General features: G+C 31.4%; 1 protein-coding gene across 1 annotated transcript; it reads right to left on the reverse strand.

Moving 5' to 3' along the window:
• Positions 1-8,393: 8,393 nt before the first annotated feature.
• On the reverse strand, positions 8,394-13,629 carry LOC118048317 (OVARIAN TUMOR DOMAIN-containing deubiquitinating enzyme 12). Its single transcript, XM_035057929.2, has 11 exons — positions 13,380-13,629; positions 12,678-13,074; positions 12,432-12,586; positions 11,287-11,360; positions 11,040-11,094; positions 10,600-10,674; positions 10,407-10,480; positions 10,258-10,306; positions 9,879-9,963; positions 9,170-9,226; positions 8,394-8,873 (listed from the first exon to the last, which is right to left on the reverse strand). Exons 2-11 carry the CDS (start codon positions 13,045-13,047, stop codon positions 8,815-8,817), a joined length of 1,053 nt encoding a protein of 350 aa, XP_034913820.1. The 5' UTR covers positions 13,048-13,074; positions 13,380-13,629; the 3' UTR covers positions 8,394-8,814.
• Positions 13,630-15,250: the final 1,621 nt, after the last annotated feature.

A 15,250-nucleotide genomic window follows, 5' to 3' on the forward strand; every position in this document is an offset into this window, starting at 1 on the left:
TTCTTAATTTGTCTAAAAAGTCAATGAGACTAAAACTTTGGCATAATAGGAACATGAAATTAAATCCTCAATGTTTATAATTTTCTTAGCCCAACGCTGGAAAATTTATATTATATATATTGAATTACTGATTTCAATAGTTGTAAATCCTTTATATCAATATTTATATTTTTAAATTTTCGTTTTATTATTCCTAAACCATTTACAAAATATATAATTATAATGAGAACGTATGAAAACAAAATTATGGTGAAATTGATGCATTAAATCGTAACTTATTGACAGAAGCAAAGAGTAGATATTCTTTGCTCTAGTAACCTGAGATATTATATTGCTAAAAAGAAGTAGAAAAACTCTATCCTACGCCAAAAAAATGTAAAAAGAAGTTGTTCTCACTACAAATAATATAGTCTCCTTCAATTATTTAGCATCGTACGGACCAAGGTATAATAGCCTATAAACATAAAGAGCAATATTTGAGTCATGGCAGGGATAGAAAATTTTATGGATCAATCGGTAAAAGACAGTCATGGGTTGGATCGTTGGTGGTTTAATTATACAGTTCATCTAGTTATTGCTTGGTTTTGATCTATTAAAGGTTTCTAACATCTTCCATTCAACATGTATCATTAAAGACAAGGTATATAATCTAATTATTGACGGTAATAGTTGTGAGAATATCATATCAGTAAAAGTTGTGAAGAAACTACAACTTGAAATAAATAATCACTTTAAACCTTATAAGCTAACCTAGCTAAATAGAAATACTGAGATAATCATGAATAATAATGTTTTATGTTATTTTTCATAGAAAAAAAATATTATGATAATGTTTGGTATGATGTGGTATTGGTAGATGAATATCAGATATTGTTAGGTAAACCTTAATAATATGACATGGTTGTTGTGCATAATAGACAGGGTAACACCCTCAACATAAAAGATGGGCGTGTGGTGTTTACATCCTGGAAAAAAATGGTAGTTGTTGAATCTAATTCAAATATAAAAAAGAATTTATTATCCTTATTGCAATTCATGAAGTAGGTAGAGAATGAGTGATTATGCTTTAACATTTGATAGTAGTAGTATAGAGGAAAAGGTTGAAGACAACCCTACAAAAGTCCAGGAGTTCTAATAGAATTTACAAACATGATACTAAAATTTTTTTTCCAAATCAACATGATTATAAGTTCTAGCTTGCCAAACAAGCTAGCATATATGCTTAACCCTGAGGAATTTAAAGAATTGTAGCAGTAAGTTGTAAAGTTGTTAGAGAATATGTTTATTTAAACGAGTCTTTGCGCAATTCCAGCTCTCTTAGTTCTAAAGAAAGATGGTTCATGACGTATATGTGTGGATAGAAGATCCATCAACAGATCACCATGAAGTACATGCACCCCATATTATGATTTGATGATATGTTGCATCAACTAGCTAGTTCTAAGGTGTTTTCAAAAATTAACCTTTAAAACAAGTACCATCAAATTATGATCAAGAGAAGGGATGAGTGGGAAACAACTTTCAGGACACAAGATGGGTTGTTTAAGTGATTTGCGATATCATTTCGGATATCCAATGCTCTTAGAACTTTCATTAGATTTATACATATGGTGTGGAGACTATTCTATACAAGTTTATAGTAGACTACTTTAATGATATCCTCAATTACAATCCTTTCTCAAAGTCTCACATGGAATACTTGCAAGTTGTTTATAACACATTGAGATAGGAGTAGTTATATGTCAATCACAAGAAGTATAAGTTCCTCACTAACAATATCATATATATGGGTTTTGTTGTTTCTGTTAATGACATCCAGGCTGATCAATCCAAAGTGGTAGCAATTATGAAGTTGCCTACTCCAAAAAGTATTCATGTTGTATAGAGTTTTCATAAGTTAGCATCTTTTTAAAGGTGGTCCATCCATAATTTCAGCACTATAATTAAGCCTATTATTAAATGTTTAAAAGAACAAACCTTTTAGTCCATAAAAAAGGCAAAGGCTAGCTTTCAATTAGTAAAGTAGAAGATCATCAAGGCTCATCTGTTGGTACTCTTTAATTTTAACAAATTACTTGAGGTGAATTGTATTGCATTGGGTCTAAATATTGGAGGATTTTTAGCCAAAATAGAAGGCTCGTAGCATTTTTTAATAAGTTGTAAAGTTCAAAGAAGAATTACTCCATATATGATCTTAAAATCTATGTTATTATTTTAGCATTCAAAAATTGGTGGTATTACCTAGGAGAGAAGAAGTTCATACTTATTATAAAAGTTTTAAAGTATATTGGTAGGTAGTAGAAGTTGAGTCGTCGATATGCCTAGTAGGTGGCAGGATTAATGTTTAAAACTAATTTAAAATATATCACGGTCACAGGATTAATTTTTTACTAGGATAATAAATTGGGAGATGTTTTTCAAAATAACTTTTCAGTTGAAAAAAAAAAATCGGTGAAATCAAGGTCTGGCCCGCTACTATAAAGTGGGTCGCCGACGCCGTTTCTCTCCGTGTTACAGTTGCAGGGTCAATAGAGTCAGACCTCAGACACGCACTCACCTCTGCTTTTTTCTCTTCTTCTCTGTTTTGCACAAACCCTAACTTCAATCTCTCCTCAAATCACTCCACAAAAACCCCTCATCCTCGTGGCTTCTGAAATGGTTCTCTACAACCTCTCCTCCACCTCAAACAATCACCAGCAGCAGCAGCAAAACTCAAGCCTTAACAACCACAATCATGTGGTCCCCACAACTATCCCAGCAGCAAGTAGTGGGTCCGACTCTAAGCTGGCCCACCCTCGCAAATCCACTGCTTCTCAATCCAAAGACCGCCACACCAAAGTCAATGGCCGTGGCAGGAGGGTCCGGATGCCCGCTTTAACAGCGGCTCGTGTCTTCCAGCTCACCCGTGAACTCGGCCACCGCTCCGATGGCGAGACCATCGAATGGCTCCTTCGCAACGCTGAGGCATCCATCATCGCTGCCACCGGAACCGGAACTATCCCCTCCATCCCCATCTCCACCACTGTCGGGTCTGCCCCGATTTCCGCCTCTCCGCCCTCTGTTTCAGGCGAGGTCCACCCCGCCATCGATACGGGGCCCGATGTCTTCTCTCCGACGGAAGCTAGCTGTCGGCTTGACCTGGATTATAGGCACATGCCATTTACTGCTTTGTTGCTGAAGCCGCTGTCGGAGAACGTGGATTTGGAGGCGGAGGAGGGTCGGCAGGAGGAGGTAGTCGGGGAACAGAAGATGTAGGACTAACATTGCATCAAAACAAACACAAGATTCAGGGTTTTGGGTGGTGGAGCCTCTTTTTTTTTTTTTTAATTAATTAAACCACAAATCAGTCTCTTTTTCGGGTGAAAAAAAAAAAAAGGAAGAAGCAGCTGTCAATAAGCTAATATTCTAAAGTACTTCGATTAGTTTTGTACGAGACTGGAGTGAACCGTCGTTTGCTTGTTGGTTGTCGTTAAAAATACCAGCAGGAATAGGAATAGGAATTTGAACCCTGTATTATTATGGATTCTTACATAAATTTATTATTTAACCCTTACCACACAATATCATTTAGTTTTGTTTCAAGGTTAGTAAACCGTTGCTAAAAATTTCCTGCATATGCAAGAACTTAAATTTAATCCGTGGGTAAAATGGGTTGAGTAATTTGAATAAAATTAATGATAAATGAAATAAAAATATTATCAAATAAATATGAAGAAAAATCTCGGAAAAAATGACGGTTGAATATAGTATAAGAAAGTTTGCCGGGATAATATACTCAATTAGAAGAAATTAACTTATTCAAATAAAGAATACTGACATATTTATAAATATATAGAAATGTGGTTAGTATATATAATTTATTGGCTTACCAAGGAAGCTATTTTCTATGAGAATGGCCGACCAAGTATAATGAAAAGAGAGGAGAAGAAATTGATATTTTCTTGATTTTCCCTCACAAAATCTTACCAAAATAGAATAGAATATTAAAAAAAGAAAGGGCTATAATCATTAAAGAAAGGTCTTTACAAGGGTTTTATGAATTTAAGCTCGAAAAGGAAGGAGTTGGGTGGTAACAAGAAGTTAAGAAGAAAAAGAAATCAAATATTTCTTTGTTAGATTTTCTTTGTTTTAGCATTATTAAGAGGTGAAGAATTCTAATCTAAGCTTAATTTAAAGTTTTGTAATGAATTGGAGAAGAATTTGGTATTGATATACATTATGGAAAATTTGAATTTTAAAAGGGATTGTTTGAATTGGTTATTTGATGCTTAAAACATGTTAACATGCGTGGAAAAAGGATAGGTAAAGTGTTGATTAAGAAATATTGAAGAGAAAATATGCCTCCCTATATGCATGAAGTTTTGGTTAGGGTTTGAGATAAGGTTTTGAATTTTTTTAATTTAATTCTTATGAAATTTGGATAGAATTGTGTTAGGACGGGTACAAAATAATTGGATAATGGTTGGATTGTGGAGAATTTCAAGAATTTTGGTGTCCTCACCCTATATACTTGTTCAACTAAAGGGGTTGTGTAAGGAGCTTGAATTGGTTTATTAAATTGACATTTAATTCATGTTGAATTGTGTTAGTTAGATACTAAATAAATGAGTAATGTATTAATTGGGAAAAAAAAAGAGGAGAAAAACATGTGCATTTCTTAAGAAAGGAAGTTTGGTCAAATGCTAATTTAAAAGGGATAGGATTTTTATTTATTTAATTCATGGTCCAATATGTTTAAATATGCTAAAAGTAAGGGATACAATATGAATAAAGTGTTAATTGTGATGAATTTGAATGAAACCATACATCTTATTTTCCTTAATAGGTTCGGCCAAGACTCAAAAAAATTGGAGGAACTATGGAATTCAAATAGTAATGTGTGTGTTTGATCATTTAATGATGGGGTGATATGTGGAATTTTAAGAAACTTGAAAGAATTTCCTTATCTTCTTGGTGTAGATTCGACCATGGAAGAGGGAATAATAAATGGAATTAATTTAATTGATATTAAAATTATATTCTAAGTTGTTAAGTAGGATGTGTAATGTATAATTCATATGTTAATTTGCTCAGAATTAATAAATGAAAATGTGTTTTCTTGGATGGTAGTTTCAGCCAAAGTAGAATAAAGAAATAATGGATTGGTTTGACCAAATTGATGAGAAAAACCTTGTAGAAATGTGTTAATTGATGAGTTTATTTAGAGGTAATGGATTTTATTGGACGGAGAATTAATGCATCTTTTATAAGGAATGTTTGGCCAACTTTTATAAATGAAGAAAAAAAAGGATTTGAATTGTGCGAAGATAATTTATGTAATGATGCCTATATGAAATAAGATAGTATATTGAATTATATGTTAATGAAAAATATTTAAGCATGAAAAACCTTATTTTTACTTACCATTATTTGAGACTTGAACTTGGAATGAGAATTTGAATTGGATTTCCATAATAATTGACTTGTATATGACATGTTGGTACTGTTGGTATAAAAGAGCCTATAAGATCCATTCAACAGCAAGAGATTTCTGCTCGAGCATAGATATTAGGTAGGTGTTTTACACCTTTATCATTTATTATACTTAAATCTTTAATGTCATATAACTGCAATTTCTTTAAATGTGTTCTGTATTTGTATTAATTGTGACATGAGCATTGAAAAGATGATAAATTAACTAGTTTCCCTAAATGGAACTAGTGGCGTCGGTTTGTTTGATGATCGGATTTATACTTGACTAGTTATCATAAATGGGACTAGTGGAGCAGTTTGTCTGACAACCAAAATTTGTACTTTACTAGTCACCCTGATTAATTTGTGGCGTCGGTTTGTTCCTTGATCAAGATTTGTAATTGACTAGTTACCCTAAGTTGGGCAAGTGGCATCAGTATGTTTGATGACCAGGATTTTTATTTAATTAGTTACCCCGAGTAGAGCTAATGGTGTTAGTATGTCTAATGACCGAGAATTCAATTGACTGATTACCTTGGGTGGTACTAGTGGTATCAATGGGACTAATAATCAGGATTCCTGATTTGATAAAATTGTCTAGTAGAACTATAAAATTAGTTGAAAGGAAAATATATAATAGTGTTTGATTGTGGAAAATGTATTTTTTTTAATCAAATAAAATAAGTTATACGAATTCGGTGAATTAATCATATGGTTTTATTTATATTATGTGTTATATAAATTTTAGTACATCACAATCTCATATGGAGCAATAAATATTCTTAATATATCTTTTGTTTAGGAAATGATGATGTAATCTTGAATTGTTAACTTATTTTGTTATGTAATTTTTTGGGATTAGTTTGGCATGTAAATAATACTAGAATTAATTATTCATGTAATCTACTTAATAGTATTTACTCACTAGGCTTATAAAGTATTAAGAACTTCACTTTTACATAATAAATTTAAAAATGCATGAATTCACTTTATAATGTCTTTCTTTGAATTTATATATATAATTTGACATAATTATTTCTCATTGTGGATTGTTATATAAAACATGAAGCGGTTGAATGGTGGGATTAGATGTATTCTAATCTTGAATTATAATGAGAATGGATAAAGTCCAGGATGGTTGGACCTTATCGATATGTTGGAAAAGCATGGTTGTTGTATTGTCAATAATTTGAAACTAACATTTTTAAAGGAAACTTTACCGAATGTTCCTTATTTTCTCATATATCTATAACTATAAATACATTGATTTGTGTTTAAAAAATTGGAAATGTTACAAGGGTAATTCGGTTTTTCACTTAGAATACAAAAGTCATTGCCAAATTCATAAAGGATATTATGGTCAGCTCATTTTTTTATTGCAAGGTAAAATTATTAAATTGCCCTAAAATTATTAGATTAGTATATAGTTAGGGTCTTTTATGTTAAAGGAAATGAAAAGGAGAAATGTATTTTTGGAGGGATAATCCTTTGCTTTAAATATTTGATATGTAATCTAATGTTGAATTTATATAAATTGAAATTATTTTAGATGATTTTCTTATTTGGTTCAGTAGTGATATAATAAAGTTGTTAGTACATAAAACTTAGTTACTCTATGTATTTGTTACATAATTTTCTTAAGAAAATACTTTATATGATTTTAAGTTATTTATTTTATAATGCTACCCAATGAATTTGTTTATTTAACTTTCTTTTGATTGTTTATGAAATATTGCAATGTACAATGTGATGTGATTGAAATTTGGATTATATATTTTAATCCAGTGAAATATTGTGTCGGATGAGTCTAGGATGATTGGGCTCCATGGTAAAATAAAGATAAAATAAATTATGAAGAATGGATTTGTGTTGCTATTGTTGTCATCAATAACTTGGTACCAGTATTTACTATTTAGGGGAAATTCTGCTAGATTTTTTATAGAGAAAAAAAAAATCAATTTTTATCTTGGTTGTGTTATCAACCGCACAATTAATTGACTTCAAAAGTAAAGGATGTTACACCCCGGGTCATGGATCAGCCTATTAGGTTGAGTCGAGTTTTGAAATGGTAGTTTTTCAAATGAGACGATTTCAGTTTAGTCACTAGCTTGGGTCATAGGTTTGAAAAATTAACACGAGTTGATATTATTTTTTCTTGAACACATCATTCAAGGTTGTTCATTTTGAAAAATAAATTTTGTTATTTTCTTCAATTTTCTTTGAACTAGGTTATTCTCATCTCATTATCTAAGTAATATGTTTGGCTGGGTAGCTCAAGTTTTTTTTTTTTTAGTTCGTTTTTTTTTTATTTTTTTTAGTTTCATCTTTTTAAATTCATCTTTTTAAATAGAAGCTTTTTATTTTTTTCATTTTAGTATCTTGGGTTATTCCATTTGCATGATCTCGCGGGAGTTTTGGCTAACTCACCTGAATTTATAAATTCTTTGTTTTATGGAATTTTTTTTTGTTCATTAATTTTTTTTATTTCATCTTTTTATATTTAGATTTTTAGAGATTGATAACCATTAATTTTTTTTCTATGATGTTAAGTCATGGATTTTTTTCTCCTAGCATTATTTTTTTGAAACATTCACCTCTAATGAAACACCAATCTAGATTGACTAACTTATGTGGAATTGGACCCACCATTTGTTTATTATTGAGCATGGCTCTCCTTTTTCCCTGGTCAATAACCTATTCACTTTGGTCAACATCAAAGATTCTTCTGGTTTTTTTATAAGATAATTTTATATTTGCTTTTTAGAATAATTTTTTACAAAAAAATATTAAAATAATATTTTTTATATTTTTAAAATATTATTTTTAACTTCATCGCACTAAACTAATTTAAACAGATCAAACAACCGAAGGTAGCAATCAAGCCAAGCTTGAGTATTAAAAGTATCTACGGTCCCATGTGACAATGGGAATAAAACGTCATCAAATCAATAATAATATCTTATTTTGAATGCACGAGCAAGTTCTGAGTTTTGACAAGGTAAAGAATCACTCTTCCGATACACGTGAAATTTCCCAACCAAACAACTTACCTGAAGCTCTATCCATCCATCTCGCTGTCTCCACGCATTAGAAGAATAAACAGTGTTACTCATTTGATTATTTTGTTCTGTTATTTGAGGAAGATATGACATGCAATTCTAGAGCATGCATGCAAAATTTGAGACAAAAAAATCTTTCCAAGAAAAATACAATACACTCGTAGAATAGCTGATCTGGACAAGTATGGTTTATAGAAAGAGAAGATACAAGTTTCGCACCATGGAAGCTGCATGTGCATATGTCTAATAGCAAGCACAGCAGCAAGAGAGCATGGGGGGGTCCCTCATATTACCAGCAATATATCTAGTGCTTATTCCCGAAATTCCACCACCTTTTCTTCTTTCTGAATTCACTAGATGTATCTGTATCAAAACCACGAAAAAATATAAATTATTCTCACAGGGGCATCATTAGAATTAATGCAAAGTTACCAAATTAGACTCTGCACATAAAACCAAGATCATTGTCACGTGAGTGAGGGAGAAATGATACGAAAACCACAGTCAGGCTTGTCAGAAGCAAGAAAATTCGGTTCAACACTAAACTTCTTGAAAAGAAGTTCAGCTATGTTTATCATCAACTTTGCCCAAGCATTCCATTGTTCTTACTTTTTAACTCATGCCCAATAAAAGAAGCAAAAAAAATAAACAATATTTACCTGCTTGAAAATAGATGGAGTTGTAGTGTACCTCTGCCCAAAAGCTCAAGAAAATGACTGCAGAAGGAACCCAAAATTCTTCATCAAAACACAAGCTTAAAAATTCCAGAAGTTTTTACATTCAGAACATATCATTTCATTAGGGTTCACAGGTCATTTATAAGCAATAAAACAAACATTAATGCTATGCTATTATTGTTTGAAAAAGAAGCCTGGGATGGGACTGGAATTTCTTTCAGGTTGCTGTCAATCATTTAAGACCAATTACATTGTATGTGGATTAATTAGCACAGGAAACATTATAATAATTTTCAGTGTTTCTGCTTTGGTGCTTCTGTAAAAAGAAAGAGAGAAGCAATTGTAGCAATCACATAGAGTTTTTACCTCTATTCTTCTGTAAAGTACTATATGGGAAAAGCAATTCACCAATCGTTGAAGGTTATGGAAAGCAGGGAGGAAAAACAACACATACAGATCAAGGTTTAACAAAAGAAGCACTCAATTTTTTTACGTTTTATCAGGAATCGGTAAAACTATCAAACTTGCAATCAAACAAGCAATATTTATTACCACAACCGATTGTCAACAATATTTATTATGAACTTAAAAAAATATGATCATGGAAACATCTCAAAAAGGAAGATGAGGGGTAAGATAAAGGAAAAGGAAATTAATTTTTTTCAGGACAACTGAAACAAACATAATTTACCTCCTTTTGGCTTTTGGCTGACAGGAAGAATCTCTATGTAACATGTGTCCTTGAAAGAAGTCATGACAAGTATTTTCACGCCATACTGCAATAAAACAAGGGTACAAGCCATGGAAGATAGCACAGAATGTTACATTTTTCTTCAAAATGAAACAATGCATTTAGCTTTAAAATAGAGCAGTGCTATGGTGAAACCGGCAAATAGAGGGACGGGGTTTCACCAAAGGTAAACTATAGTCACAATGCATGTCAAATAAAGGAGGCAACTGGCAAAATGTTTTAAGAACAAAGAAAATAAAATCAATGTCCTTCAAGAACAACATCAAGTCCTTGAGCCCAAAAAAAAAAAAAGACGACTACAAGTTGACATGATCCATACCGCATCTGCAACTGCCTGCAATGTCACATGATCACCCCACTCACCACTCCTGGCATCATCCAAATGCAAAGGGTATTTGTCTATTAGAATCAACAAGCAAGATTCTTTATATTTTATGAAATAGAATAAGCAAACAGTTCCATTATTACTTTGACATCTTCCTCAAATAGTCACCATACTCCATGGGAACATATCCCTCGTATATCTCTGGGTGAGACTTAAGCTGGTGATCACAAACCATTATAACAAAAATGTATAAGATCAATGAAATATAGATATATATGTTACAACTCTACTAACTCAACATCAACCACTACTAATTAGGCAGGGAATAAAACAAACCTGATACACAACCTGTCGTCTTACTATTTTGTGGCGATCAGGTGTATTATATATTTGATCCGATAAAGCACGGAACTGGAGAATGAGAAAGTTTTAGAAAGTAAATATTAACATGTCATCATTAATTTGTCAATAAGCACTTTGACAAGCAAGATCAACAGCAAAAACAATAACAGCAAGGACTTTTCCAACATGCGGTCCTAAGGGAACTCACAAATATCAATATGTGGAAGGTTTCATTATCCATATTTAGTATCAACAAATTAAGGGTTAGGATTTTACTCAATTATGGAAGTGAAGACCTTCCATTTATTGCTTATTGACGTGTACCTTTAGGGCCAATCTTAGAAAAACCCTAATAATAATCCATTTACAGCAACATCTCATGGAGGAGGTCATGGTGAAGATACTCAAAAAGAAACAGACAAGGAAAAGCTAACCTGACAGTTTCCATCCCCTTGAACCTTGAGCTCTTCAAAGCCAAATAGCTGCAGTCTGGATTAGTGAGAACAATAATTTAATAGCATGAAGTGTATTCCAAGGTAAAAAGAAAAAAAATAAGGAAAGAAAATGAGCAATGTTATAGTAATCGCGTCTATAAAACGCATTAACTGAACTAACTCCCAATCAGACAAAATGGGAAAAGAATTTTGCTTTATCTGCAGCAATAATATCTGCACACAATACCTGTTCAGAAGCCTTTCATGATCTGTTGTTGCTTCATCAATTGAAGGTATTTCTCCATTAATTCTTGGAACGTGCTGCGAGGCATGAAAGAAATTTTGGCAGGTGATAAGCAAAACCAACAACAGGGGAAATGATATGTCCTTGCAAGCATATGTAACAGCACACACACAGTATTTTCACCAAGCTAGTTGTACAAGAAAACTACAATTTATAAAGATTTTCAACAGGAAGTGTCAAATGATGCAAAACCACGAGATCATGTGATGCAAATGAGCACCAATTGATGCTAGCATGTAACTGCTATGATGCACATTACACTGAACTTAATCATATACCATATAAGTTGCACAAGAAAAAACTAACTTTACACCACGCTTAAATGTGTTTGAACACATGCAAATGTTCTCACAATAAAGAATCATGGATTGCGTTGATTGTCTTTTCACAATAAAGAACCACAGATCACGGTGACAGTCTTTAGCCATAATATTGCAGTTTATCCAACGATAGTTCATAAAGTATACAATTATCCTATTGAAGTGTGTTTCTGTCAAAAAGCTGCAGTGTGAAGTGAGACTCCAGGAGTGGAAAAAAAGACCACCCTGACTCTGTGTGCCATCTATACTTAAATTCATGGCTCAGAATACCTTGGATACTTTTCCTGGATTAACTAAGTACTAACTACTTTAATGCAATAACCTAGATATTAAAGATAGTAATTGGTGAAAAAGAAAAGGAAAAAAAAAACTGCAATAAAAGAAAAAAAAAACTGCAATAAAAGAGAGAGGAAAGGCTATAAATGACTATGTGATGATTATGTTCGGGTCGCTTGGGATTGGAAATAAAAATGAGTATCATGTCCCATTCCTTGTGAAATGCAATTTGGTTTGCCAATAATAAGGATCAAGATTACACAAGAAATGAGATATTCTATATTTAGTGGAAAAATTTACTTCTTTTATTTGTTATTTGGTAGTATAAAAATTCTAAAACAAGTAAAATTATTTAAATAAAGTTAAACATAAATTTTATTTGAAATGCCATTCCTGATTCCTAGGGGAAGTCAAACATGATCAAAGTCTCTCAATTTCCTCAACCAAAAGAAATAAAAGACCACAATGATGATCTAAAGCGACCAAACTTACACGGATTGGAATCAACTGATTCAACCTCTTGCCTACTTCATCATCCAGGCCATATTCATCATTAAACTCTGGTGAATACTCTTCTCCATTAGCAGGACTTGAGCATGAACTAGAGGGTACTGCATCATCTGATTCTTCATGACTACACTCATTGTCTGCGCATTAAAAACATCAAGTGAAACCAACATAAGAAATTTCCTCCCACAAAAAATGAAATAAAACAAAAGGATAATCTTAACCATAAACCTGAACAGTAGTTCCTCATCGGTGTACAATGCCAATCATGCTCAACAGAAGTCTGCAAATGCCCTTCTCCACCATGTGAATACACATTTTCTTCAGTAACTGAAAGCTCTTCTCCGCCATGTGAATACCCATTTTCTTCAGTAACTGCAAGCTGCGAAAACTCTTCTTGCAACGTGCGTGCAATCATCTCATCATTCTCTACATGGCTACAGTCCGTAATATCATAATGATCCCTCACATAATGTCCATGATATCCATCATCACTCTGTTCTATTGCTTCACCATAGTACCCAGAATAAAAGGGTGGGTCCCCATCAAGAAGACGAAGACCCCATTGAATAACATCCGACTCTTGCTCGTAAATAACCATCTTTTTTACCAAACCAATCTCCTCCCCCTGCTCAAAACCCGAATGATTACATCAACCTCGACCCATCAGAATTCAAGTATAAACAGCACCAAAATATCCATCCATCTTTGCAAATAACTCAAAATCATTTCCATAATTAAAGACCATGATTACCAGTTTAATGCAAACACATCTTTTAATTAATTTTTGTCTATTTTAGCCAACACCAATAATAAGATTTGAACAAAATATAGCAGGATTTAATTTAAAACAAAACAAGAAATCAGAGAAAATCATCAAACATTAAATTAAATCAAATCAAATCAAATCACAACACAAGACAAAGTACTAACCTGATTAAGGAAATGGAAAGGCAGATAAAAAGAAACAAGACAAGGCCGATAGGTAGGTAGATAGGGTATATGTCAAGTGTAATAGAAGAAACTACAAGCTAGACAGAGAACTAGCGAAGCAGATAACTGTGAATCATTTTACTTGATTTTAACATGGAAGCTACAAACAAAATCAAATAAATAAATTATAATAAAATGGGAAACAGGGAGAGCACTTCTTTTTTTTTCTTCTTTTTGTTTATTATTTACTGTTTGCCGCGGCTCTTATGTCCAAATCAAAAGCACCTCAAGGCGGTGAATGAATGGTTTGGATTTCGCCCCGTTTGTAATTGCGTCATAAATGAGGTAAATTTTTAAATTTAAAAAAATATATATATTTCTAGATTGTTTTGATATATTTTTAATATAATAATATAAAAAATAGATTATATATATATATATATATAATTTTAATACACTAATATACTTCTAAATACACTTTTCTTCTCATAGATATCATTTTTACGGTTTGGCTTCTTCTTCTTTTTTAGCATTAAGTATTTTTTTGAAGTATGGTTACAATTGATTTTTAAAATGTTTTTTATGCTGAAATATATTAAAATAATATTTTTTTTATTTTTAAAAAATTATTTTTAAGATCAGCTTATCAAAACAATTCAAAATATATAAAAAAATTTAAATTTTTATGAAATATAGTTTGCATTACATTCCTAAACAATTTATAAATAAATGGGAGGTTATATTCTTTTATTTTTAGTAATGTAAAAGATGATGTATTATTATTTTTTAAATATATTAAAATAATATTTTTTTTATTTTTAAAAAATTATTTTTAATATCAATATATTAAATCATTTAAAAATAATAATAATCTAAAAAAAATTAATTATTTTTTAAACAAACGTGCTTGTGGTTTTGTACTTGTGGTATAATTGGGGCGATTTATATGCTAATGCTATTATCTTATTGAACGGGTAATGACCGTAATAGTGAATTTTGTGAGTTTTCTTCGCCAATAATTTAGTAATAAATAACCCATTCATGATGGAATTCAATTTACGCACCAAAAATTCTAACTTTAGGCGCCGGTCGTAGCTTATAGTTTGGATTTTTTTAGTTTATGTGCATTAATTCTTCAATTTTATGACAGACTCGGTCATGCTTCGCTCAATAAAATTATCTGAAACGCAATTATAATATTAACTTATGTGTCATCAATTATATTAATTATTAGCATGGTTATTTAATATGTATAATGTAACCAGATACTTTATCATATACAATAGGTGTGAGCACGTGTACTGCCCTAAGTGTCCTCGCTAATTAATCTTCTTCACTTATGCCCGCCAATTTTGAATTATTTGGATATCAAAATAAATGCCATTTATCCGGTTGCCTGACAAATGTATCATTATTTTCATCTAAGTAGTAGGGTATATTATTAATTAACAATTAATAATAAAAAATTTCAATTTTATTCTTCAATAATTCAATCTTTTTTTAAAAAAAAAATTATCCTTCAAATCAATTTATAGAGAGTTATCCTAAGTTTCATAACTTAAATTGCAGGTTTAGTAAGTTGACCCTGATTAACAAATATTGTTTTTTCTTATCTTTTTTTTTATTTAAATTATTTTTTAATTTCATCCTTCAATATTTGACTGATATAAAATTAAAGCTTCAAAATTAGTCTTAATTCCCAACCACTTAATCTCTTTTTTTTTTTTTAATTTCATCATTCAATTCAATAAATAGAGCTATCACAATCTCATGAGCTTAATTGCAGATTTGGCAATTAACTTAATTTGACTATAATTGTTTTTTTAGGTTTTTTTTTTCAATATCATCCTTCAACATTTGGTTGTTTTGGA

The sequence above is a fragment of the Populus alba genome, chromosome 6, assembly GCF_005239225.2.
Source record: "Populus alba chromosome 6, ASM523922v2, whole genome shotgun sequence".
Lineage (NCBI taxonomy): Eukaryota > Viridiplantae > Streptophyta > Magnoliopsida > Malpighiales > Salicaceae > Populus > Populus alba.